The 26,674-nt window shown below is 38.2% G+C and overlaps 2 protein-coding genes across 5 annotated transcripts; both read left to right on the top strand.

Moving 5' to 3' along the window:
• Positions 1–967: 967 nt before the first annotated feature.
• lg7h11orf96 (linkage group 7 C11orf96 homolog) lies at positions 968–2,419 on the top strand. The gene has a single exon (XM_086302414.1). It carries the CDS (start codon positions 1,295–1,297, stop codon positions 1,673–1,675), a length of 381 nt encoding a protein of 126 aa, XP_086158540.1. The 5' UTR covers positions 968–1,294; the 3' UTR covers positions 1,676–2,419.
• Positions 2,420–9,293: 6,874 nt separating this feature from the next.
• Positions 9,294–23,208, top strand: ticrr (TopBP1-interacting, checkpoint, and replication regulator). 4 transcript variants are annotated; one of them, XM_086299424.1, is made up of 22 exons: positions 9,294–9,467; positions 10,170–10,328; positions 11,481–11,718; positions 12,034–12,266; positions 12,951–13,185; positions 13,561–13,699; positions 13,864–13,988; positions 14,167–14,370; positions 15,107–15,252; positions 15,513–15,613; positions 15,732–15,825; positions 16,169–16,251; positions 16,589–16,819; positions 17,030–17,117; positions 17,920–17,992; positions 18,339–18,470; positions 18,596–18,686; positions 18,793–18,851; positions 19,244–19,518; positions 19,654–21,796; positions 22,145–22,273; positions 22,560–23,208. In XM_086299424.1, exons 2-22 carry the CDS (start codon positions 10,272–10,274, stop codon positions 22,673–22,675), a joined length of 4,992 nt encoding a protein of 1,663 aa, XP_086155550.1. In that variant the 5' UTR covers positions 9,294–9,467; positions 10,170–10,271; the 3' UTR covers positions 22,676–23,208. The 4 variants fall into 4 exon arrangements, with proteins under 4 accessions (XP_086155550.1, XP_086155548.1, XP_086155549.1 ...); XM_086299422.1 differs by having other exon boundaries at positions 9,294–10,328; positions 22,148–22,273; XM_086299423.1 differs by having other exon boundaries at positions 9,294–10,328; positions 22,563–23,208.
• The last annotated feature ends 3,466 nt before the right edge of the window (positions 23,209–26,674 follow it).

Here is a 26,674-nt window from a genome sequence, read left to right as displayed (position 1 = left end):
TTGTTAAGCACAAACTATTACATAATATATTATGATGGTGTATAGAGGCATTTATCAGACACAATAAAATGAGTCTGTTACATTTCAGGTGTCAGTTGTTTTTATTAAATGGGAATAATGTGCAGAAAAATAAAGCCTCATTTTTTTTAATCACAATTTTAGTTTTTAGTGCCATCTTGTCTTTAAAGATATTCTGATTTTAGTTGTTCAGTTTTTCCTGCAATCTTACTTACTGAGTTTATTATTTGTTTTATCTCTTTTTGATTTTTCTAATAATTTTCTGTGGGGTTTCTTTTTTTTCATTCAGTTGCATCTTCTGTTTTTACCTGTTGTAAACAAGGCCTCGACTTCAGTGCATCTCTGAGTTTAGATTATTACCATGTGTCTTTTTATTATTTATTTAATGCTGACCTAGGAAACAAATTTCATTCTTTTATGTTTTTGACATCATGAATGACATGAAATGAATACTGAGATGGATATTTACTGAATGAATGTGTGAATCTGGTAAATAAATAGAAGCTTCTTTGGCCAGGTATAATCTAACTCTGGTGTCTTGTGGCATTCCCTTAAATACAGGAGACTGAAATAGATTTCTAGCTAAAAACAAAAACAACAGCCTGAGCCACTGTGGCAAATCTTATGGCTTCTGAGTCTCCTACTCTCAACCTTTGGTTTGGTTTCTTTCAAATGACTCTGTTTCTGTATCAAGTATCTTTCTCATCTTCTCTGTGTCTATGAACCCCACTTACAAAACCTTAAAAGCCCCCTACACAGAGATTCACTTCTCACATGTTTATTTTGAGGGACTGACTGCTACAGAAACTGGAAACATGACTGGAGGAAAGGAGAGGAGTAGGAGGAACCTGGCAAATAGAGAGTAGGGAGGGAAGGAGAGAGAGAGGCTGAGTGGGTAGTGAGGAGCTATAAAAGAGAATGCTGGAGCTGTCTGTAGCATTAGCCTCAGCAGACTCAGAGTCTCACACACACACAAAACGAGGAAGAGTGGAATCAACAGGCAACAGCAGAGTTGAAACACACTGAGTGCTGAAGAGCAGAAGCTGACCAGAGTAGTTTCAAAGCAGCTGTATCTTCAAGAATACTACAGTGTACTTGGACTTGGAGCTTTCTGGAGTGTTTGTTTGGCTGAACTTTGGACTGACTACTGCTTTGTTGCTCCTGAGAAAGAGTCTCTTCGTTTAAACTGGAAACAGCACAGAGACAAACTGTCCGCAGAGAAGTATTCAAGCTTTCACTTATAGAGCCTTCAGTTTCACTGGACTCCTGTTCTACCATGGCTGCTGTACGTCAAATGGTTATGGAGGCCTCTGGCTACCATGTCCTGCCAGCTCACCTTATGGCATCAGCTATGGAGGAGTTTCCCCAGCAGTTGCCCGTCCCAAAGGGCCCAGCAAAGGGCAAGAGCCGCTCCCGTCGACCTCGCGAGGCTCGCTTCAAAACACAGCCCGTCACCTTCGCTGAGATCCAAGAGGTAGAAGAAGAAGGCTCCTCGCCCCTGGAGGAGGAAAGGGCACGGCGCTCCTTCTTGCAGTCACTGGAAAACCTGCGGCGGAGCACACAGACCCTCCACTGCCCACCTGCTGCCCATCACAGCTGCACCCCTACACCCACACAGGCCAGCCTGGACTCCAGCGACTCCGACTCCACCCAGTGAGGGCAGAGACATGACCTTCTCCCGGCTCCCACGTTCTTCGCTTTGCCTTGACCCCGTTTTGAACTTAGGTCAACTGAACTGAACCAAAGTGGCCTGTCTGCCAGGCTGCCTGTGTGTAAACTGCTGCTCTTCATTCAAAAGCCTGCCTTTTAAAAAATACTAACATGCCAACACAAAGTATAGAGCTTAAAGATGCACTTACAGCATATCTGTAATGAGCTCTACCACAGGCTGGTTACACTGTTCCACAGATATGACGAGTGTAAAAGTAACAGTGTTGAGCGCATCACTCTTCATACGTATTCCTTTTTTACAGTAGTCTGATAAAAACTTGAAGGATGAAAGATAGATGGTATTTTCCCATTTTAAAGCTGTATTTTTTTTTTTTGTTTGAATCCATATTTTTCTACTTGAGTCACCATAGAAAGAACTCTTAAAAGGTTTTAGTATTGTGACTTACAAGGCTGTAAATACTTTGACTAAGCAAAATGCCCAGCATCGAAAGTGACCTGGCTGTCACTGGAGTAGTAGAGTACCACTGACAAAGCTTTGTCAAGAGTTTGAGCTCTTGTTTTCCAGCTTCGGTTCATGTGCAAAAACATACTTTCTGCATACATGTCTTTATTTATTCCCTTATTTTGTTCATAACCAAGTGGAGCTGTAGATGTAATATTATTTTATTGTTCTTTCTGACTTCTAAAGTCACCTCGACTTTCAATGAAAAATATAACCTTTATACTTGTTTTTTTGTTTGTTTTACTTTATACATATATGTTTGTCGTATGTACCTATAAATAAATATTTTCAAATATTTTGAACCATTTTCTGTTTTCCTTTCTTTGTATATTCCTGTTTGGGAAGGATTATCATAGAAAAAAAAAAAACTTCAGAAGTTAACAGTTATGACTTTTGATACGATTAGGACTACAGCAAACTCATAGCCTACATAGATTTAACTGGTTTTCCATTACCAGTGTTATTGTTAAGATAAACTTTTGCCTGACTCGCTTGTAAACACACTTGTCAACACAAGACCAATGGCTTTAAAGGTGACGCAGTGTCAGTAATGTTGGGTAATGTTGGGTTTCTAACAGCAACGCACAGAGAGCCACTGCAGCCAGTTGTGTCATGGAGTGACACGGACTAGAGATGAGACAGTAAGTGGGCAGCAGTTACATGATAGTGTAGGATTTACTCACTAATTTTCTTGTTATGAGTGAAAACACAAAAACACTTTCCTTACCCTGCCAGTAGTATTCATGCTGCCTAGTAGCCACCAACTGTCTTTTCTATTGGATTTGTGTACCGGTACTTGGATTTGGCTCACAAAATAAATTTAATCTCCCATGTTTATCCTAATGAAGTAACATGTCAGCAAGTGCAAAAATATGTCCTATTAACATGCTTTTAATTGTTGCTGTACAATTAAACTATCTTTGTTTCTCACACTTGGTATTGGTAGATTGTTGGAAAAGTAACAAATACTGCAATACAGATTTTGTATATTTTACAATAACACCTACACTCTCATCTTTTAGTTCAAGACTCAGAGAAAGAGCACTTGCTACAGCAGGCCAAAAAAGCATCTTGAACTTACAAGCCGTAACATCCCTGACCCTGTTGCTGCTTCTGACGTAAAGCAAAGCACAACTGCGCTTTTCTTTACAAAAAACAACAACAAACAGCCAGTTCCAGTTATCCAGCCAAAGTGGACATGGATAAAGACCAGCCGGTAGCACATAAAAGGTCTCCAGAGCTCTTTCCCCATCCTTTACCCAAACACACTCATTAGTCATTGTTTTTCAAGTGCTTGTGGAGCTGTTGTAGTTAACCACATACACAGCACACTGTTTGACGACGCAGCTCTGGAAACAGCTGAGTCACGGAGATATTGTCTGGTTTGAAAAATAGAGAGAGAGAGAAGAAAATCACATTTGTCATCTAATGCCGGAGTGACAGATTGATTCAGTCCATGCCTCCTCTTCCTGCCCTCTTTCTTCAGCAACCCAGTTTTTATTTTGCAGAGGAGCTGAGGGAGTGTTCAAGAGCATCACTGAAACAAAACCTTGCATGTGAAATCTTCTTTTAGTAATTAGTTTCACTGTCTGACTGCAAGACAGATTGCTCGGTGCTTTAAAGGAAGACGGATTACAACGACTGATGACTGATTTTTAAAGTTTTAAAGTGTCTGACAAATGTCCAGGGACCAGCAGTCCACTTTTTGCCTCAAAATGAAAAGTTTTAAAGGGCGTTTGAACAACGAAGGGTTGCCATTCTTGGTCTGGGCACTGCACTCAAATCCATCAAGGGTGAACTCTTCCCCCTTTTAAAGATCTGGACAAAAGAGCAAACCTAGCACTGAAAGCAGTCAGTTAAGCATGAAAAACAACATGAAACCACTGTTAAAGAGTCCAAACTGGGGTAGTGTGACCCTGTGAAGTGCATGATGTCTTTGTAAACAACTTGATAGCAGCTAAAATAGCATAAAGGGGCAATCATCTGATAAATGAATATGTAGAACATGGAACAAACTGTATAGATGCTCTGTTTTGTCAGTTAACGAACTAGATAGCCTGTAAGGAATAAAAGAAAAACTGAGAGGAAGCTGAAAAGATATAATCTTGTTCAGTGTCATTTTCCTGTTAATGTTGGTGGAATACCAAGCTCCTTGAAAGGCGACATCACTGTTTAAAATACACCACTGTCTGGAGCTGCTGTCTTCATTCTTCTGCTGCTTTGCTGACACTTACATTTATTCAAATGCAAAGGAGCTTGTATAAATACATGCATACAAAAAAAAGTACATGCATGCCTGGACTATTGCAAAATAAGAAAGAAATGTGCTGTATTGTAAGCTAAAAGTAGATTCAATGTTTTAATCTAAATATTCTGCTCCTTAAGTAAAATATGCACCTTGTACCTATTTTTCACAAGTTTGTTTAGAGTTCTGGTTTTAAACATTTTATTATTGTAAAATCTGAAGTGTATGTACAATATTCTGAAGAACAGAGGACTGAAAATTAAATATTTTAACATGGACAACTCTACTTCATGTGATCATTTTTTAAGTTTTAAGGTAAAAATAAATTTAACAAAAATAAGGTTTTAAACCTTTAATGTCGTGAGTATTGAATCATTAGAGCGCTGAATAATGGAAACAACTAATCCACTGCTTTTATGTTACCCAGCAAAATAAACCTTTTGAAAAATTGTTCACTTTTAGGTGAAAAGTCACTCTAGGTATTGCATTACAACCAGCTATGTTATCTGTTTTTTATTATTCTTTTTGGTTTGCACATAACTATCTAAACATGTGAAAGCCTTTATATTATGAAATATGTCCTTTTATTTATTTGAGATATGTCTTAATTAGGTGTATATTCACATATCTGGGGAAACCGTCTGAAGGCCACATTATTGCAAAATGTTCCAAAAACAAGAATAAAACGTTCCATTATCATGATAACTATTTGACTTGTATTTATTGGAGTTTTTTTTTTTTTTTAGGGTCACAGGGACTTGCATGTTAGCAGGGTTGTTCTAGTGGTGTGTACCGAGAGCTCGGCATAAATAGCTGGTACAATATTTGCTCTGGAACAAGAGTCCTCTCTCCCAAGTTCAAAGCATCTGCTGAGTGATTCCACCCACAGCTGAGAACATTATGACAAGCAGCACGTTCATGCCTTTGTCTGTTTGTACAGTGTCTGTCTCACCCTAATTTTTATGAAGCTGTTGACATTTATAGCCATGGATGTATGATGGTCACTTGTCTGGTTGTTGTCTAAAAAAGCACACAGTGAGGTCCAGACTTAGTTGATAAATATTTAAAGCCTTTCATTAAAAAAAATAAAATAAAATCTAAGGCTATAAGCAAACAAAATTCATGACTGGTTAAATTAAAAAAAATTAAAAAGTTGGCATTAATAGCAAATTTTCCTCTACTATCAGATAAAAGTGTCATGATGGCAAATTAGCATTGAACAAGGAGTTCTTAATTTAACAGATGGACCACAGATGAAATGACAAAATATGCACATCACGCTGTAGCTTGTAGAACCATCTTTACCATCTTGAAGCGTTCAGTTTCTGTATGTATTAATCGGTTTCTCACATCATTGTGAACGAATTTGGGCCCACTCTTCTTTACAGTGTAGCTTCAGTTAAGATTATTTAGGTTTGTGGCAATTTTATTTATGTACAATTCCAGCAGAGGATTTCAGTCAGGTTGAAATTCAGACTTTGATCTTGATTCTGTTCTTTTTCAGCCATTCTGTTATAGATTGCTGGTGTGCCTGGGATATTAGTGCTGTTGAACGTCCCAGTTTCGACAATCTGCATGACCCAATTTTGGACAGATGGCCTTGAACTCTAAAATGTTTTAGCATACAGAGGAATTCATGGTTGACTCACTGACCACAAGGTGTCCAAGTCCTGTGGCTACAAAATAAGCTAAAATCATCACCCCTCCACCACTGACTTGACATTCTGTATAAGGTGATATTCTGATATGCTGTGTTTTGTTTTCCCCATATATAGTGCTGTGCTTAATGGCCAAAAAGCTCCACTGTGGTCTGGTCTGTGCAAAGGACATCGTTCCAAAAGTTTTGTGTTTTGTTCGGATGCAACTTTGTAAACTGTGCTGTCATGTTCTTTTCAGAAATAAGAGGGTTTTCTCCTGGAAACCCTTCCACACAAGACGTACTGTACTTGTTCAGTCTTTTTATAATTGTGCTGTCATGAATTTTAACATTTTACATTTTAACTGAAGCTTGTAGAATCTGAGCTGGTGCTGTAGCTTGAAATTTTAACACTTTATTTTTGAGCACAGCACGGACCGTGGGACCTGAGAGATGCATCTGGATCTTAGGTGGTCCATCTACCATTCACTGAAGCCTCATCAGAAATCACTGCCGGGTCACATCATTGTCAGAAAACCATTCTTAAAGAATGGAAATGAAGAGAAAGGGTAAGGTATGCTAAATTGCACAAAACTGTAATGAAAATCAATGGCAGCAGGTCTACAGCTGCCTGTCTTGATTTGAAAGTGTGTTTCAGGCAGCTGGGGTGTTAGTGATCTTGTCAACACTGATTGAATTTTGAAAATAGAAAATAGATTTTGATTGATCACGCAGTAGTGTCAGGGCTCTGTGTGCGGGCAGGTGGAGGCGAGGACCCAAACGCAGGACTCGTGAAGGCAAATTTCAACAGAAAACCACAGCTTCATTGCTGGCAGAGAACAAAACATGAATAGAACAATGAATACTGGAACGGGGAAAACCCCCACGCACACACAGAATCTGAGGGTACAACACAACAATGAGCAAGGACAAACACAGGGCTAATATACACAGGGACGTAGTGAGGGAATGGAAAACAGGAGGGAGACACAGCTGGAAGAAATTAGACTAACGAGACAGGGGAGCAGTAAAACTGAACACACTGACAACAGATTGGGACTATCAAAATAAAACTGGAAACATGAAACAGATCACAAAGACGCAGACTTAACACTAAACTAAATCTGCAATAATATCAATAATCAAAACAGTCTCACTAAATAATCAGAACATAAATCATAATTCAGAAAAAACACCAAAACCCAAGAAACAGAAAGAGCTGGGTCAAACTGATCCAGAACCGTGACAAGTAGCATCTGGAAAGCATCTAATTTACAACCTAAAGAAGTTTTGAAGAATAAAGATGGTAATACAAAATATTGACTCACATTCAAGAAATCTCCCCAGCTATTTGCCACTTTCAGTACACGCAAAATATAGAGAAATGGGGCCTCAAGACTTTTACACAGTTTTGCACCTAAAAAAAACAGAAGTCATTGTGTCAAAATGCCATGTTCAGAATGATATACATTTTACTGGCATTTGAGGATTTATAAATGTATTCAAGATTTTAATGTTACAGTTGGAGTTTTCATTAACTTACACATAGGTAGCTTTAGAAAATGTACATAGCAGAATATTTATATGTAATATTTACATCCAAAATGTAAAGGAATAGAAGCAGGGCACCACATGTCGCTTCTGGACTTGCATTTTATTAAAGCAGCTGCATTCATCTTGTCTCATGACTTAGGAAGGAGGCAGTCACAGAAAAGGTACAAAGAAAGCAGGGTCCAAGGCATTATTCTCCCTCTATTTCAAAGCTTCATTTCTAAGCTCTTCATCTCCCCCTGCTGCTGAAAAGAGCTGATTACTGATGCAACGCAGAAGGTGACCCACATATCACTTCACCCAGTGTCCTTTTCCCTTAAATCTGTTGTCTGAAAAACAAAGACACATAGATAGATAGATAGATAGATAGATAGATAGATAGATAGATAGATAGATAGATAGATAGATAGATAGATAGATAGATAGATAGCATTACCAGGCCAACTCTTGCTCTCTTTTTCCTTAAAAAAAGAGAGCAAAAAAAGAGAGAAAATTTTAGCACATCTCTTAAATTATAAGAAATAAATGTGTAAAATCGCAGAAAAAGTGTATCTTACCTAATTACTCTGCTGTGTATTACATTTGGTATCTTTCCATCTACTGACTACTTTGTAGTAGTGGCTGATTCAGTTTACAATATAAGCAACACTGGTTACCATGACATTCTGATTTCCTGCCATAGTCCTGTTACATTGTAATTATAATCCAGAATACAATGGAATTTAGCATTTGAATAATAAACTGACAGTTTTAAATAAATTATTTGTAATGAAGAAATTTAAAATTCTATTCTTGGGAATTCTTCTCAAAAACTTTTTTAAAACCTTCTATTACATCCAACATGTAGGAAAGGATTGCATTATTTTTATTTTAGTTATTCATATTAAGAGCATTCAATATTAGGCTAACTGTAAATGTCAATATGAAGAGTCCTGGAGTCCTTTTTGGCAATATATGAATTAAGTTTGATTGTATGATCGTAATGATCATAATGCAAATACGATCATAATGATAATGATAACGGGTTAGTTTGATTAACTTTTCTTGATTTGTTCTTGTTGTAGATATGATGGGTTGTAACAGTCATATGTGGATGAGTTTTATGTGATTATTCATGTGATTATTAGTAGTAGTAGTAGTAGATGTATGTGTATGAAAGCACATGGTAAATGGCCTGTATTTGTATAGCGCTTTACTAGGACCCCAAAGCGCTTTACACATTCAGTCATCCACCCATTCACGCACCCATTCACACACTGGTGATGGCAAGCTACATTGTTGGTATGCTTCGGTTGAACTTTGTTTCTGTATACAACAGTTTTGATAAAAAGACAGAGCTGTTAACGTTTGCACTGTGCCTGTGTTTATAGAGAGCCAGTTCAAGTATTGAATTTCCCTGATGCATCCTTGGAGATTTGTGACGCGTTAGCAGGAGCAGGTTTAAAAGTTAAATACAAGCGTCGCCTGTCAATCATTTATTCCTGCCTTTTCTTGCGTCACACTTTATGAAGTACAGTTCAGATGTGAGTGATGGAAAATATTGACCAATGAATAGTTAAATGAGACTTTTGACGCGTTTTAAGCTTCACTTTGGACCAATGACAATTGTGTTGTCGTAGGCTTAACCAATCAAAATTCAGGGGAGGCGTTTCATTCAAGGAGCGCGAACGGTTAAGGGGCTACGAGAAAATGGCGAATATGGAGTTTGGGTTTGCGGGTTACACTATATTGATACTTTAAGCACTTTTAAAAACCTGTAAATACGATAAGTGTGTTGCTTTTATGCCTTATCCGAGCGATAAACTTGTATGGCATACTGAAGCTGATTTTTACTTAACATTAATGTGAGTCGTTTCAGCAAGCGTTATCATAGTTAGCTAGCGGAATGAGGTTAGCACAGAAACATAATGTTAGTTAACGTCAACTTCCTTTAGTTAAGGTCGTTGACGTCTGCATTTATTACATTTGATTAATACTGCCTATCGCTGAATTTGGGGATCTGTGGGCACTCTGCGTCTGCAGTTCACGGTATGGCTTTACATAATTTGGTTTTTGTTATCGATGTGGATTATGGAGATCACGATTCGGGCGATCAAATGGATGTCAGGGGTCATTTCGTGAAACGAGGAATATTAAACATTCTCTTACATTTCGGCTACAAATATGGATTTGAGAAAGTGCGATGGGGTTACAAGTTCTTTGACTCCAAGACTGCCCGCAACGCCAGTCTCATATCAAGAGTATCTGATTTCAAGGAGCTTCGGCACAAAATATTTGAGGACTTTGAGAAAGAGTTTGAAGCCAAATTTGATGTGAAGGAGAAAGCGTGCCCATCTCAACAGAAACAACGATCAAATCACTCGGTTTCGGTTCAAAATGCACTTAAAGAAACCCTATTGGACTTCCAGTGGGACAGACCAGACATCACGTCTCCTACTAAACTGTCCTTAAGGCCCAGGAAGTCGAGTCGTGGAGGAAGACCCAGTGTGTCTCATGAAGATGACATTTTAACTAACGAGAGGAATGTGGTGTTTATTGTCTCGCAGTGTCCACTTTCAAGGGCACAGCTCGTGGACTACCTGTCTTTGAGAGACAATAGCCTTCCTACAGATGTGACAGACCACGTTATAGCCAAAGGACTTCAGGATATGCTGGTTCAGAGACAAGTTGTCCTCCACTGGATTGACTGTAGATCACACGTCCAGGTGAGTACAGTAGTGTTCAAAAGAGCATAACCAAACCACTGTCCAGTATCCGCATCTGACAATAGTTGCCACAGTTAATACACTGCTACCAGCAAAGTGACAATGTTTTGAGTATACAGATGTCATACCTCAAGTTTAATAACAATAATGTAAATGTTATAATCTACAAGTTAGACATACTAACAATAAATTTCAGGGCTCATAGTGCAGACTATATGATTTTATGTTAGTAGTACTTTTGATACCAGAAAACAATCTACTTGATAATAATTCTACAAAAAGATCCCTTGCAAGCAATTTATGTAGTAGAAAATGCAATTTTACGAAGTATTTTGAACTACAGAATACTATATAATCAATTAATCAACATACATAAAGCTAGCATAAATGTTCAATTATCTTAACTATCATCAACCTAAATTTAAACTGATGATTAATACCATGGATCTAACCTAGTAGTGTCTGCTCTTCACCAGTCTAATGTAGTACATTACTGTAAAGTGTAGCACAGTACTGCAAACTGACTGGTTCAGCATGTACCAAAGTCCCTAGAATTTTCATAAAAAAAATTATACCCACACAAGGATATTCACAACACCAATTCACTCACTTACATAATTTTGCACACCTCCAATGTCTGATTTAACAAAACAACTATTTGAGTTATAACATAGCCCATGAGATTTATATTTTCAGCTGATCAAATATTACTTGGTTAGCAGTTCTTCTATTTTAAAATAATGTCTCATCTTCCTCTTCTATCTTTTCTCTTTATATATATATATATATCTTTTTCTGAGTGAACTTATCACACATAGACATTTTTTTTCCATCATGGAAAATGCCATCACTGCACCTTTAGACAGATTGTGATCCAAACTCCACAGAAACAGCTTTGTTTGTTGTGATGTTAGTGGTTTTGAGATTAGTTATTCTGTTTCTACTCACTCCTATTCTGTAAAGTTAGTCTGATGCTTAAGTGCTGTGACCACAACTTCATTGACTAATGCATATGAGCACATGACATGGATGGGAATGAAAAAAGTTTATGCTTAGGATGCAGTGTTACTATTAAATTGTTTATCGGGCTTAATTATTCATTAATTGAACATCTGCTTTGACACCTGTCTGTAACTATGTGTGTTATTGCAGGTTATGAGGTGTGAGGACTATTTTGGCTGTGACAAGCTGTCTGAGGTCCTAGCTCAGATGGATGGCAGAATAATCCCTGTGGTTGCACTGCTGAACCTTTGTAGCGCTCAACAGCCCAACTCAGGATTCATGAGGGAGTCTTTTGCATTCAAGTCCAGCATTGGATACCTGTTGTCTTCTGAACAACACTACCGCCTGGCTTTTCCTGTTATAGGAGGTGTCCTGCAGTGGCAGCAAGGTTAGTAGCCAGAGGAGATCTCTTCAACAAACTAAAAGCATTCATGATTATTACCAAATATCCCTCTGTGCAGAAGCACAATGTTTTTGTGCTTGAATTAAACATTGGGTGTAAGCATATCTACATCCAGATGATGGAAAAGTAGTTGCAATTCTTACGGCAAAACAAGCAATTAATTATTTTAACGGCGTATTAACATGCAGTAAATAATGTGGCAACTGATGTGAGCTAAAAGGAGTTTATCTTTAACATGCTTAATTTCAAAGCTGAGAATAGCCTGCAAAAATTCACTTGTGATAATTTTCACTAAACCAGGTGAAGTGACACAGAGCTGTGGTGTCATGATGGAGCCAGTGACTCGAAGACAGAAGCTTCTCCCAGAATCTGTCAAAATGTCCTTAAAAGAAGTTCTGAAAGGCTGGGATGCTTCATCACTGATGCAGACCTCCACAGAGTCGTGGGTGATTCATGGTTCCAGTAGTGGTGACCAGGGAGCTGGTGCATTCCAGCATCTCTTAATGGATCTATCTACTCATGCTCTGCACGTGGTGAGACTCGAAACACAATGGTTCTGTTTTACACAATTTGTAAAAAAAAAAAATTTCTCAGTTTTTTTTTTTTTTGGCCGTGCTGATTCTGATTGTGTAAAGTTGTGCAGATGAAAACACCAACACTATAATCCAGATTCAGCCTTTCAGAGCTTTTGAGTAAAGGTTGGTTTAGATGGATAGGTTTGGACTGTCATTTTTGCATTGCAAAATCTGTGGTTTCCACAGAATGAGATTGTTTTTGTGGCTGTAGCAAGACTTTGCATGCTGACCTGCTTGTGAACACATGTATGTGTATAAAAGGACCCGAACCTATGCTTTGTTTAATGAATTAATACAAAATATATGTACTTGGTCACAATAAATAACCAGGTAATATTAAGCTGCCAATAAGTTCCCTTAAGATCTACTGTTGCCCACTGCATTTCACTATGCAGGTAGAATGTGTCTGATTTCCAAAAGACACATGTTTTGCATTGAGGTTGCCACATGATAAACCTGATCAGAAGCTGATCAGAAAGCTTAGAATTGTTGTTATTGAAAATGTTGTCCATGTGCAATTGTAAAAAGCTGAATCTTCATCTTGTACTGTCTTATACTCTATACTGTACTGTATGCATTTATTGATCTGCTTATTTTCTTCTTCTTTTTTGTTTTTCTCTCTCGGTCTTCTTGTTACCCCAGCTTGCTGAGGTGAATGACAATGGGCTTCTGTGCTCGGCTGTGCTCTCTCCACTATCATACTCTACAGCTCTGCTCTCCATTCTCCAGCCTGTAATTGCGCAGTCTAACCAGCGACTGACCACTGAAGTCATTACCCCTGCCTTGTCTGAAACCTCTGCTGACCTTCCAGACATTGTGAACAGTGTTCTGGGAGTAGTGTATGACATCATGAAGCAGGATGGTGATAGTGTTAATGGTAGGAATAGGATCAAGGCTGTTTGATATCATGTCCACTCATTTATTTAGTGTTTTTTCAAGAGAGTATTACATGATGTTTTAACTGTAAAATATCTTTTAAATATATATTTTTGAAACTGTCTGTAAATGTATTAATAAATGCAAAAAGAAAGTAAATCCACAATCCATTAATTTCATCATTATGGGTTAATGGGTGTACAATTGACAATCTTAATACTTTTAAACTAATAATATTTTTAAGAAAAGATCAAAATCAAGTTCTATATCAATCTAATTTTAATCTTGTTTATCTTATCTGTCAAATATTGGAAATGTTATTTTCAGTATCTGCATTTTTAGGTTGTTGACATTGTTGTGATTGTTTATTTCTAAGACCAGTTAAAGGAGAATCCCATTCCTGAGTGGGCTCAGCAGGAATTCAGCCACAGTCCACCAGCACCAAACATGTTGGAGACTTGGTTCTCTCAGTCAGACTATTCTGGAGTGAGCTCTCATTTAATGGAGTCCATGAGGTACAAGAACTCAAAAATCTCATATTTTCTGTTATAGCGCTTTTGAAAAGCTTATCTATGTATCAAGTTATTAAATAGTGTAGCTTTTGTATAATATTTCAACATAGAATAATAAAAAGCCTATAAGCCTTTGGTTATAATGTCCTCCTCACACTGTTGAACAGGTTGCTACATGCAGTACCGGAGGAGAGAGAAGATGAGAACTTACCTGCACTGCAGCAGGAACTCCTTAGTGGTCTGGCTGAAATATACCAATCATCCCAGGACTCAGAAAAGAGGGGAAAGAAATGTAAGCGAATATCTTAATTTTTTCCCCTTTTTTTGTGAAGATCACAAACTGTGGATAATCATAAAACTCAAATTTTAAGATTATCCAAAACACTAATATCATTTTAATGTTTTTCTCATACATAGTCATGAACGTCAGATATTTTTTTTCCTAAATAATTTCTTGTCGATATCTATAGGTGGCACCCACCGCACACCAGTAAAACAGAAGATGAAGACCATGAGTCGTTCCTTGCAGATGCTAAATGTGGCACGCTTGAATGTAAAAGCCCAAAAGAACCAGGCTGAGTCTGAGCAGCTTGGAACTGAGGGTAGGGAAGCAGACAGAACAGGGAAGAGACGGTCAAGTGACAGGAACAAACCTGGAGTAGCAAATGTGATCAGTACGTGCACCTTTTCTGTTAAACCTTACTATACTCTTCGACTCCAATGTTCACTTTTATTGAGTTTGTTGTATGAAATTGTCTCTGCAAGAAAGAAAATGTATACATTTCCCAAAATGTCAGTTGAACTACTTACTTTACTACCTACTTGCTTGTGTTACAAAGCTTTGTGCAGCCTGGTATGAAAATACTATTTCTCTTTTATTTTTAAGATAAAACCTAAGCTAGCATCATTTTCCGGGTGATGCGATAATATTTTTTATTGAGACTATTAGATCTCAGTAGTTTTTTAAACTGTAGGTCACTGTATATTGGAGCTCTCTGAGACAGAACTTTTTAGTGAGTGTTTCTTGATTATGTCTGATCACTGGTTTTCCTCATCCAAGGCCCAATACTGCTTGTAGTATTTGCTTCATTTCAGGAAAATAAGTCATCTTATAATAAGTATCTTTGTCCTTGAGGGAGACACTGAATCCCACTTTGCTCCTAGTGCACCAATAGATTAAATATGCACAAATGAAAAGTTCTTATATCTTTACCAGATGAAGAGATTGTGCTTTTGAGATTGGAGTTCCTAAATTTTTTAACTCCCTCCGTAATGACTTAAGAACTGATTTTTGGCTTTTAATTTGAACCGATTTTTCATTTTTCTTTTTAGTCTTATTATGAAACACTTTATGATGATTTTTTTTCTTACTTCGAATAGTCAAGTAATGTATCTTCTCCCTTCTCCTAGGTTTTAAGAGTGAGTCAGAACTGCTGTCCCATCTGAAGTCCAGTTATGAGAAGTTTATGGCAGAGAGAGAGGAGTCTGTCTTTATGGGTGTTCAGCAGCTTGTTTCTTCTGTAAAGGCCTTCCTTGCAGCAGAATCAGATTGGGAGGTGAGACAGACAATGCTTCTAAATGAATAATAGATACAGAAAAACTTACATTTTGATTTCAGTAAAATAAATGCTATATTTTGGTTAAATCACCTGATGAAAACTTCATTACAATATGCAAGATGTTCACTTTAGGTCGAAGAATGCAAAATGCTGATAGAAGATGGAAGAATCTTTGAAATATCATGGAAATATAATGCATAAACTAGGCCAGTGGGGGATCTGAACTGTGATTATGAAGTTCTATGTTTTCTTTTTAGGCAAAGACCTCCTTCCTTGTTCAACAGCATCTCCTCAAGACCAGCAAGTCAATCAGACAACTCTATGGAACGGCTGCTGATGTTGATAGTAAAGTCAGGGAGTGAGTGGTTTCCAAGTTTTACCTTGGGGACAACCTGTGTCTCCATCTGTCTGAATAATAAAGTTTCTGTTCAAGTCATTAATATTTAGCTGTCAGTAACACAGTCTGTTTATTCTAGGTGCCAGCTGCAAGTGGTGCTAAGGCTGGAGCTGTGCAGACTTTTCTCCACAGAGCAGTCAGACTCACTGGATGTTGGTCAGATGGCAGAGGAGGTAAGATGATCATGGCTTAGACTTTTATGCAGTGAGGTCTCCTTTGTAATTAATACAAACATGGAAAAGGCTGTGACTACAATGTATATGATTTTTTTTCAAGCAGAGCAATACCTTCTACCATCATGATGATTTTAAAAAAAGCTCTTTATTTAAAGGTGACTATTGTTCGAGCTATTGGACTAACACAGTATGTGCCATTAATTGTGGCAGTAATCTGAATATAAAACAGTATTTCCAGTTATATTGAAATGTTCTGTCTTTTGATACACTTTTTGTCAGTCACTTCAAATTGAGTGAAATTTAACTTTAATTCATGTAAAATACAATCCCTGTGCTTCAGGTGGCTGAAATGCTTCGAATAATCTCCCTGACCAGAGACCCAGTTTTCCTAACGAGGTTCCTTCAAGATGAAGTCATGCCAGGGTAAGGCTTCAGAAATAATTTTTTTTATTGTATTTTCAAAATAAGCAATACAACTATTTTTCCTGCTGAAAGACAAAGCAGCATTAAATAACTTTTGTTCAAGTCAAGAATAAAGTCATAAATAAAAGTGCCTCAGATGAATTGAATTTCTGTAATTTTGTAGGCATATTTAATGATTATACTTTTATGCAAAAAAAGCTAAGCCAAGGTTGGCTTACTGCATCACACAAAACATGTTTTGTTTTGGGATTTGTTTGTTTTTTGTATGATTTCAAATGAGCCAGTTTCTCACTTGCAGTTGTAAGAATCTAACAATAGTGTTTTTGGATTGTGGCAGGTTCCTGACCGCAATCCCCAGAGTGCTTGCAGAAATCTACCACAGTCTGGGCACACAGCTCCCTGAAGTTTTGCTGGCAGTCTTGCCTCCAGACTTCTTCAGTGATGACTCGGTAGCCAAGGACAGCATTTCTCCTTCAGCCTCTTCACTTCCCCTGTCTGCACAGTGCCTGGTTTCAGATGACAAAGATGGACTACAGGACCTGCGGAACCGCTCAGGCAACAAAAAGAGGTGAGGAGGATGTTTAAAAGACTCTTCTATTATAGACAATCTGGGAGGACTTTAAATTACAAATAATCTTAGATGCTACAATAAGAAGTGGCATTTGAGTGAAATATTTTGTTTTCATTTCACTGGACTGGAATCATAATCAAGTATTTTTAAAGTGCCCAGAAGTATGCACAGAATGTAATGGGGGTTTTGTTTTTGTTTGTTTGTTAGGAGTGGGATGCTGACTCGCCATCGCAGCATGACAGAATCATCACAGAGTCTTCGGCAAATAGAGATCCCCAAAAAGGCTACAAGAGCTGTAAGATAAACACTTCTGCTGTCTCTACTTAATATAAAACCTTGATCAACTTTCTGAACCAACTGTCTGAACCTCTCTAATTGCAGAGTTGGCCTGTCTGAAATAGAAAAAAATCCCAATAATTTTTTGATTCATTTTAATCCATGCCTTTGTGAAAACATGCTTTTCATGCAGTTAGCAGTGTGTGCTACTCTGCTTCTTTGTTGGGCTTTAAATAGCCAAAATTAAAAAAAAAAAAAAAAATTCACAATGCTGAATTAATCTGAGCCTTTTCTTGAACAAAGTCCTCATCTTTTGAGCATTATGGTATGTCCTTTTGGGTGTCATGTTCGCTCATGGTTGAGTTTTCATTAGGGTTTTTTGTTGTCAGTTATTCTTTTATCTCGCTCACACTCCTAATGTACAGCTGTTTTTAGCTGCAGTACCCCAAGCACATGTGCTGCTGTTTCCACCTATGCTTTGTCCACCAACCCGACATGATTAATTGCATTCTAGCCACATGAATGGTTTGGCGCACTGCTGTTTAAGTCACTGGATTGTCGTGTTTCGTGTCGAGTTCTCTCCACTTTATATTGACCACGTCTTGTATTTCAATTGAGGAAAACTATCTTTATCATTTTATCACCCAGCCTTATGGCCATTGAGAGAAATGTTGTGGATGTTACTTGGACTGTCTGATTTGTTAAACTGTATTTTTGGTGAAGATAGCCACCCACTATAAACAATGGTGGTGTAATTTGCTCATAATTTTCTTTATCTCATCCACCTGATTTCTGCTTCTTCTTTTTTTTCTTTTTTTTAGTCGAAATCAAAGGGTCGTGTATCTTTGGATAAACCGGTTGAGGAATCGCATCCCGCAAAACAGGAAACACAAGGTATGTCCTTTTGTTACCGGTACATCTTTCTTGATCACGTATAACTTGCCTATTCCACCCTCAAAACTATTCCCAGATCACATGTTAACCAACCAACCCAGTGGCATCACATTGAGTACAGACACAATATGGTATTAAACATGTTCTAAAAACTTTAACTTTATGCACTTATTTCTTAAATCCAGCTCCACAGACAGTGTTAAATCTAGATCAGTTTTTGAGAGCAGGGCTCCTTGGTGTAAATTAGCCTGGTTACATGTATTGTTTCATGCACACTAATACCTCTTGACATTAAAAAAAAAAAAAAAAGATAAGTGTTAAACACCTAGATTGTGCTAATTCTCAGAGGTGACCAAGGTTAGAAGAAACCTCTTCAACCAAGAGATTGTTTCCCCTTCAAAGAAAGCCAAGCTACAAAGGAGCTGCTCTGTGTCTGCTGTGGAAGGAGTGAAACGCAAGCGATCCCATGAACCTGAAGGTAGAAGAATGCACTGTTATAGATTAATTTAAATACGTAATGTAATAATTGTCCATGACTTCCTGTCACAGTTATTCCTATTTTTAAACTACTTTAATGTTTTCCAAATATTTTTTTGTGTTCAGAGAGGCACAGGCTCCTTACCAAAAAAGTGTGTGAGACTCCCCTCCACAAGCAAGTGTCTAGTCGTCTACTACACAGGCAGAAAATTGGAAGGTATGTTTCTGTTAATGCAATTAATATTTTTACTTGCCATACCTTTATTTTAAATTTAATCAGACCTGAAGTACGTAGTAACTCAGGTTATTTATTTTTTGTGAAGAAAACCTGTCCTAACTGAGGAGTGCATTGTGGAAGAATCACCAGTGAAACCTTCAGAAGGTATTTTGCTAATACCAAGTTGTTGTTGTTGTTTTGTTTTTCTACTTAAATAACATTTACACAAATGCATGATTTATAATTGTATATGTATGTAAACTAAGTCAGTTTTATATATACAATTTCACCTTGTGCTTTTTCTTTATACCTGGTTCTTTTCTTGATTAAAGACAGCAGGAATTCTGAGTAAAAAATATTTACATATATATTTGAATATTTAATTTAACAGAAATAACTTCAAAGATCCACAATAATTTTGTGTGTATCAATTAGACAGTCTGTTTTGTATCGTTTTGCTGCTTTGGATATTTTCATAAGATTGTAATTTTACACAACTCACACTTTCCATATAGACCATAAACTCAATACATCATTGTCCTTTGGTTCTGTGTTAGATCTAAGAAGGAGCCCAAGAATAAAGAAGTTCGCTCGGAGACACTCAAGCACTTTCTATTCAAGTTCTCAGCCTCGTTCCCGCAACCTGGACCAGGCTCTCTCTGCATCCCAGCTTAGTCTGAGTGATGGCAAAATATGTGGGGTTAATGTAAAAACAGTTCGGTCTCCCATGCGTCTTCTTTTTGGAGCTGCTGAGTCTCCCAGTCATTCTAACCAGTCAGGTGCAACCAGGCCCAGCAGGTCACGGTTATCCACAGACTCAAGCGTCTTTGAGGTAACTTCTCAATTTAATAATCAGTGTGTCATCCTAATGTGCTGCAATTTGAGATGATTACTAAAGATCAGCTTTTTTCAAGTGTGTTCATGTGATCTGAGAGCAAATTCTAAAACGTATTTTTTATCTTTTTAGACTCCAGACAAAACCGCAAAATCACCCAACAAACGAGGGAGGGCCAGTATTGCAAACACGACTCCAAAAACACCTAGGACTCCTCAGACCCCTAAATCCCCCAAGACCCCACCTTCCACCAGTACACATGTTTTGTCACTTGCAGAGAGTCCTGAGGTAGCTAGCACTAGTGGACTTGGTATGTCTCTGAGGGGCACTCCTTTCAGATCTCCAGCCAAAAAGCCTTTTGTTCCAGAGACACCTACAAAGCAAAACCCCATAAGGAGCCCTCTGAAGGGTATTCTCAGGACTCCAGTCAAGGCTTTGATTGAAGGATGCACCTCTACTGATTTACATCTGATCCACAGCCCAATTTCCAGGACTCCCAGGAAGAGTGTCACGTGGTCTCCCTCTCCACAGAAATGTAGGATAGTGGAGAAGAGTGCTAATTTTAAAGTGCCACAGTCACCGAGTATTACATCTCACAGTTCTCTGAGACTGGTGACATCCAGTAAGTTCAGCAGTCCTGTCAAAAGCACAAACACTAAAAGAGACATTTTCAAGACCCCAGAAAAGACGTGTCAGGTACACCTAGTAAGAGTATCAGAAAATGTGCATAGTAGCTGTTTGACTCCAGAACAAAATCGAGAGTCTTCTGTAAAACCTCACTCCAGTTTTAAAACACCAGGAAAAGGTGATGCTGTTCTGGTTGAACCTCAAGCTAAAACCACACCCCCACCAGAACACCACCTTTCCACTCACCCGGACACTACAAGTCAAAATAAAACGCCTAGTCCAACTCACCAAATGGTTACTCGTTCTGGGCGAACTCCAGGTAAAAGTTCAAACACTGCTTCACCATATAATCCTGAATTTTCACCACTTTTAGATGCCACTCTTTCAGATAGCTCAGATGCCTCAGCAAAGTCTCCACCAAAGCTCTTAACAAGAAGAAAGTCTGGTCAAGGGGGTAAAACAACTACACGTGTGTTAAGGTCCCAGTCTAATGAGAGTTTGCAGTCAGACCCAAAGGAAGAGGCGCAGACTAAGGCCTCGCAGTCCACTGCAAGTGACGCTAGTTCTCATACCGATTCTCAGCAATCTTCTCATGGTACCTCTGGAACCACAGATGATGATAGCATTGACATAGTTGATGCAGCCATTGTAAAAACAGAGTTTAGCGGAGGTCTCAAGATGAACATTAGCTTTACACGGAAGCCTTCACTGTCAAGTGAAGACTTTGTGTCAAACACTGTCTCTGCTAAACCACGTGTCCCATCCCATAACACACCAAGCCGGAGTTACGGCTTCCGTCAGACACCTGATCGGCAGCAGAGGGAGGCTGCTGCTCGTTTAGGATACGGAAATGATTCACCTCGATTTTCAACCCCTAGAGGCTCAGCAAGACATGGCCGCCAAAAGGGCGCAAGTACGCCAAATCCTCTTACCTACCAAGTAGAACTGGAAATGCAAAAATCAGGACTTCCCAAGCTAAAAATTAAACGCACAGATTCCACGAATGCAGGAGAGTTTGTCTCAGATGGAAGTCCTCGATCAGGAGCGCAAAGCCCTGTAGTAGGTGTGAAACCTCAGTTTGAAAGCCCCTTGGCCTTATTTTCCAAATACCGAGATCCCGGATGCATGTCACCATCTGTCTGTGCTCATGTAACCCCAGCCAAGGGCACACCCGGGAAAGGTGGAAGCGTCCAGACTTACATCTGCCAGTCTTACACACCTACGCACCATCCTGCCTTGTCACCAGTAACTGCAGAGACTGTCCCCCTGACTCCTTCACCTCAAAGTGCTGGTAAAGTGACCCCAGAAAACCTTAACAGCTGGCCTCGCAGGAAAAGAGCTCAGATTAGTGTGTTAGGAGGCAAAGATCGTGGCCTGAAGGGGGAGCCTCAGCTTGAGGAGCTCCTGGAGGAGGCTGAACTTGGAGTTAGTAGGTTGCGGGACATTGAGGATACTGATGAGCCTTTGGACAACAAAGCTAAATCATTAGCTCTGACTTCCAAACAATCCCCTCCAGTTGGATCAGATGTGTCTCCTCTTTCTCCACTGGAAGAGTTGTACTGGATGGAAAAGCTGGCTGAGTGCACGGACTCTCACAGGGCTGAAAACGAAACCGGCTGGGCATCTCAAAATGAAGATGGCATATCAGGTAAGCCATGGTTTATTTTTGTATTGTATGCTTTAAATATATAAGTTTTGTGTTCTAAATTTTTGAGATTATGCATGGAGAGTTGCAACTGATTTATAGTTTAATTTAATGATTTATTTAGTGAGTAATTTAGTGGTTTTATTGGATAAACAAATTTCAGCGATTTAAAAGGTCTTTCATTTGATTTATGAGCCTGAGCTTCAGTATTTCAATTAGAATATTTACTCTTTTCATTGCTTATTTATTACAGAGAATTTAGTGATCACACTGTTTTGTTTTTTAAATGATTGCATGAAGTCATATGAATGAAATCCATCACAAAGTGTCTGATTTTGCCATTTTCTGCAGCAGTGACTCCTCCCAGCTCAAAGGTGCGAAAGCCAGTGTCTGCCAGTGGTATTTTGGCCCTTACCCAGTCCCCATTGTTGTTCAAGGGCAAAACAGGTTCTGCCAGTAAGAGAACACCAAATTTTAGAGGTAAGTTGTACATTGTTATAAAACCTTTTTGTTTTTTGTATTTATTGTTCAAGGCACCATCTATTTTCATTACTCTCACATTTTCAATATGCCGTAAAGGCTCTTCTGTTGTCTTTTCAGTAGGATTTTATCGGCTCATTCTTTTCAAGGATTTTAGTTCATGAGCCACAGGCAACCTAATTTGATTTAAAGTGGGATTGACCAGAAAAGCATTGTGTCATAACTCATAAAACATCTCTTTTCCTAAAATATATGGCAAACTGTATTCTTTCCATAATGTTTTCAGAAGAAGCTGCATCAGAGAGGACAGAAATTGATGGAGTGGACCTGTCTCCCTTCAGCCAACCAAAGAAGCGCTCAAACACAGGAAAGACCTACAGCAGGAAGAGACTAATTCACTGAGTTACAAAGGAAAGTGGCCAACAAAGCAGAAAGTTTGTCCATTCTATGCTTAACTCTGAAGCTGAGCCTTTTGATGACAGATCTGAAACAGGTCTTTAAAGCACCACTTGAAAATGTTTTTTTTTTTACATGAAAAAATGTTCCATTCAATCAGCTCTCTCGGCACTTTTGATCTGGACATTTTCTCTTCCAACCCGTGGGATAGGTCAAGACTTTGGTTTCAAACCGAGCTGAAAGTTGTGCCATTTTGCCAAGACTTTAAAACTTGCCTTTTCTGTTCCTTTAGTCATTTTAAAATACCCACTTGGGTGTTTCTGAAGCTAAAACCTAGAAAACAGGTTTGCATTACATATCATTGTTCAACATGTGTAATTAATTATTTTATAATCAATTCAGAGCTTTTAATTTGCTGTTGTAAATATGTTCTTGTGTATTTATTAGTTGTATACTTTTTTTTTAAAAAATAAAAGGAACAATTTTAACAGTTTGTAAATAAGTTGCTAAAGTCTTGTAAATAAATATAAATTTCTTAATGATTTGGAAGCTACATATGTATTTTGTGTCTTGTACCTTCTTATCATTTGAGTATTTGCAGGATATAGTCAACCTATTCAGTGAGACAAACTAAAACCTTACCGAACTTTACTCTGCAGGCTTCATTGTCTTTGACTGTCACCATAATAAATAATTTTATCAGCTGCCAGCAAATAAAAGCAAACCTGGTGTTATCTCTTAAGTTTCAAAGGTCACTGCTCTAAAACCATAAAACTGAGGGGTACAAAAAGTAAGGAAGAATGTTCTAATAAATCTATATAATTGACTTCATTTTGTAATCATCTTCTCAGGAGTATATGTTGGTGTGAATGTTATTTATTTTTTTTAATCCTCTGTTAATTGAAATGCTTCGTTAGCTCCTGCAAAGCCCCATAAATGGCACACTTCTTCGTCCTGTGTTTGTGTAGCAGTTCAGATAGCTACCACAAGTAGAAAGTACACTCCACTAGCTTGATCAGCTGTGGCTCAGGGTCCTAGTGCATGTTTTATGGCCCTTGCTCTGCCACACGTCTGACTTAGCGGTTTATTGTTAATAAGTAACAATTTACTTTTCCTATTGCGTCAAGACAGTATGTCTCGTGTAACCAGGCTTTTCTTTAATGCTGAAAGTGAAGCGTCGTGTATATCAATGTGTTTACAGGGCGGCCCTTAGCGGCTGGAAACCCAGTGAGATGGACCAAGGCAAGTGTAGTGGAACAAAAAGTATTCATTTGCTATACAGCTCTCCTTACAACAATTTACTCGTCGAGCTTCTTCACAGTACAATATCAACCCTCCCACGACAACCGGCAGCCTTAAATATGTTCAGCTGTCACAGACTAACCCATTCTTCCACTCAGGTAAATTCTCAAATCCCAACCTTCCACCACAGTATACAATATCTCAATTAGAATAAATAAATACATAAATATATTTCACATTTTTATATTAATAAACATTTCACACTTTAATTTTACACCAAACCCAATATTATATTAAAAAAAAAAAAAAACAAGCACAAAAAGATTCACCACTCTTTACCAATGGTCTCTCCCGGAACCTTTAAATGGTGTCTGGACCCCTGGGGAAGCGTTTGCCCAAACACCTTGAAGAGGACACAGGCAAGAAAGGTGAGTAATTATATCTTACAAACTCTTATTTGCACCACTTTTATTCCTACATTTCACACCCACACATTTGCATTAGTTTTCTTTACTGGTAAGCCTTAATCACAATCTCAGTCACCATGCTTTTCTCCTCACAGACAACCACCACATTCCTTCATTCCTTGACGAGGAGCAGCTGTGCAGGATCTGAAACAAGGCTACCAACTGATTTTAAAATTCCCAATAAATAGTCAATAAATAATTAAACTTCTTGTGTGCAAATGTTTTACTGTGCAAATCCATGCTTGCATTGCAATGCTAAATAAAGTGCTTGATAAGGTGCTTTTAATAAAGTGAAAGGTGTGCTCTAAAGTGCTATTCAAAGGAGCTTGCAAAGAAAGTGCTATACAGATAATATAATATAAATGACTGTAGTAAGGGAGTCCTCTTCCTTACACTCACACAATGTTAAGTCAGTAGTTGTGTCTCTCAGCCGTGCAGAGCTGAGCAAAGGTTGGTATTCCTTCACATAGCAGCCACATACGTTCTTTGATGTAGTTTTCGGGGCCATGACTCAACTGCAGCTTTCTGCTCGTGCCAGGAATGGTGGATTGTTTTGAGCTCTGTACTCTAGCCAGACTTCTCCGCAGCATGAACATTTTTGCACTGTGTCTTGGTGCATTCATAAAACCCCTACTTGTAGAAGACTCATTTCTCCCTCTCTCCCACACACAGCTGCTGCCACATGCTTTTTTTTTTTTTTATGTGAATGGGACAGGCCTCGTCGACTGTCCATGGAAGAAAGTCAGTTTTGGAGGGAAGGACTGCTTGAGGCACCTTTGTCTTAAGTAGTCTTTTTTTATGTTAGATTAGGATTAGATTTTTTTTTCTTTTTAATCCGAATAATTATGTGAAATTTTGTGTGCTTATGTGTTGATGTAAAAAGTCTCAGTTACTTTCATTCTGTTTCAGTCTTAGCAGTAAACTCCATGTCAGGTGAATAGGCTTATATGCAATCAATCTACCACTGTAGTTTTATTTTTTGTTGTTTTTTAAATTAGATTTTTTCCCCCTTTTTAATCCTGGAGGTAGTTCAATTCAACACAGAAGTACTGCCAGCTTTGTTCCTCTCTAATGGAGGAGTTGTTCTAAATACATCATGGTGCTGTAAACTAATAAATGATCCCATAAGGAAGCTATGTGAACTTTGGTCCCAGTACAGTATGACCACTATTTCGTCTATAATCCAGAGATTACTGAATTATCTTGAGTAAGTAGCTCAGAGTGAATGTAAAAACGGGCTTCCTCTTTCTGACTGTAGCATGAATAGTGTGTGGCACAGATCTGATTTCCATTTCCAAATATTCAAAGACTCACTAAAAAAAAAAAAAAAAAAATTATATACAAAAATACCACTAGTTGACAGTTTTGTTTTGGAGACAAAATGTATAGATTTTGCTTCCAAGGAGCTAAACTTTCTTGCAGTTGCAGTTAAGCCATAGTTTTCCAGGCTTTCTAAAGGCCTTTTAAAGTTTTGTTGTTTTTTTTTATATTGGCTGCTTTATTTATTATCAATCCAGTCTTTGTACTTGACTATTTTCAGAAGAATTGTTGCTGCTGTTCTTATTCTTCTCCTTTATTAAGCCACTTAACATCAAAGCATAAAAACGCACCTAATTCAAGGGATAAATCAGTATTGTCTACACATACCAGACAGCCAAATTTAGATTGTCATTTGACATTTTGTCACTAACAACCAGGTCACAAAACATTTTTGTTCCCATTTATTTGCTTGAATATATGAAAATTAGCACAAATTACTCAGTTTGACAGGCAGAAAAAATATTTGTGTGCTAACACAATGAAATCCAAAGAGCTATTAGCTAAAAACCTGGAATATCTCAGCCTAGTGTGCACTGTGCCTTTAAAAAACTCGAGGTAACTGGACAAGTGGAGCACAAAAGAACATGTGATCGGCTTTAACGAAACAATCTACAGCTGATGAACTGTATCTGAAAGTCATGTCCTTATAGAAATAGGAGGGAAATCCAACAAAAACATGGCACAGGACCTGAGAGATGCACCCGGCTCTTCAGTTGATTAATCTTTTGTTGAAGCCTCATAAGAAATGGCCTCAGTTGAAGGGTGGCTGTCAACAAGCCAATGTTAAGGGAAGGAAACATGGAAAAAATGCTGAGGCATGGCAAATTGCACACAAACTTGTACAGTGGTGGAAATTAGTGGCAACATTCTTATGGAATGATCCACGTTTCATCTAAACTGGATGATTAGTTTGGAAAGAGTAACCATCTAAAAATCAACAGCACCTACCTCCAAATGGGGCCATTTTGCAGAAAAT

Source organism: Aulonocara sp. 'chitande type north' Nkhata Bay, linkage group LG7, assembly GCF_057382095.1.
Source record: "Aulonocara sp. 'chitande type north' Nkhata Bay isolate Kocher_YH1m ecotype deep benthic linkage group LG7, A_spYH_male_GT1.1, whole genome shotgun sequence".
Taxonomy (NCBI): domain Eukaryota; kingdom Metazoa; phylum Chordata; class Actinopteri; order Cichliformes; family Cichlidae; genus Aulonocara; species Aulonocara sp. 'chitande type north' Nkhata Bay.
Note: the sequence above shows the minus strand (reverse complement) of the source record. Positions and strands in the feature narration are given on the sequence as shown.

Excerpts from the sequence above, each read along its gene's own strand:
- ticrr (XM_086299421.1), top strand. The coding sequence starts at position 9,654 with ATGGCTTTACATAATTTGGTTTTTGTTATCGATGTGGATTATGGAGAT. Across the intron at positions 18,471-18,595 it reads GCGATCCCATGAACCTGAAG|AGAGGCACAGGCTCCTTACC; the intron begins GTAGAAGAATGC and ends TTTTGTGTTCAG. Across the intron at positions 19,519-19,653 it reads CAGACTCAAGCGTCTTTGAG|ACTCCAGACAAAACCGCAAA; the intron begins GTAACTTCTCAA and ends TTATCTTTTTAG.
- lg7h11orf96 (XM_086302414.1), top strand. The coding sequence starts at position 1,295 with ATGGCTGCTGTACGTCAAATGGTTATGGAGGCCTCTGGCTACCATGTC.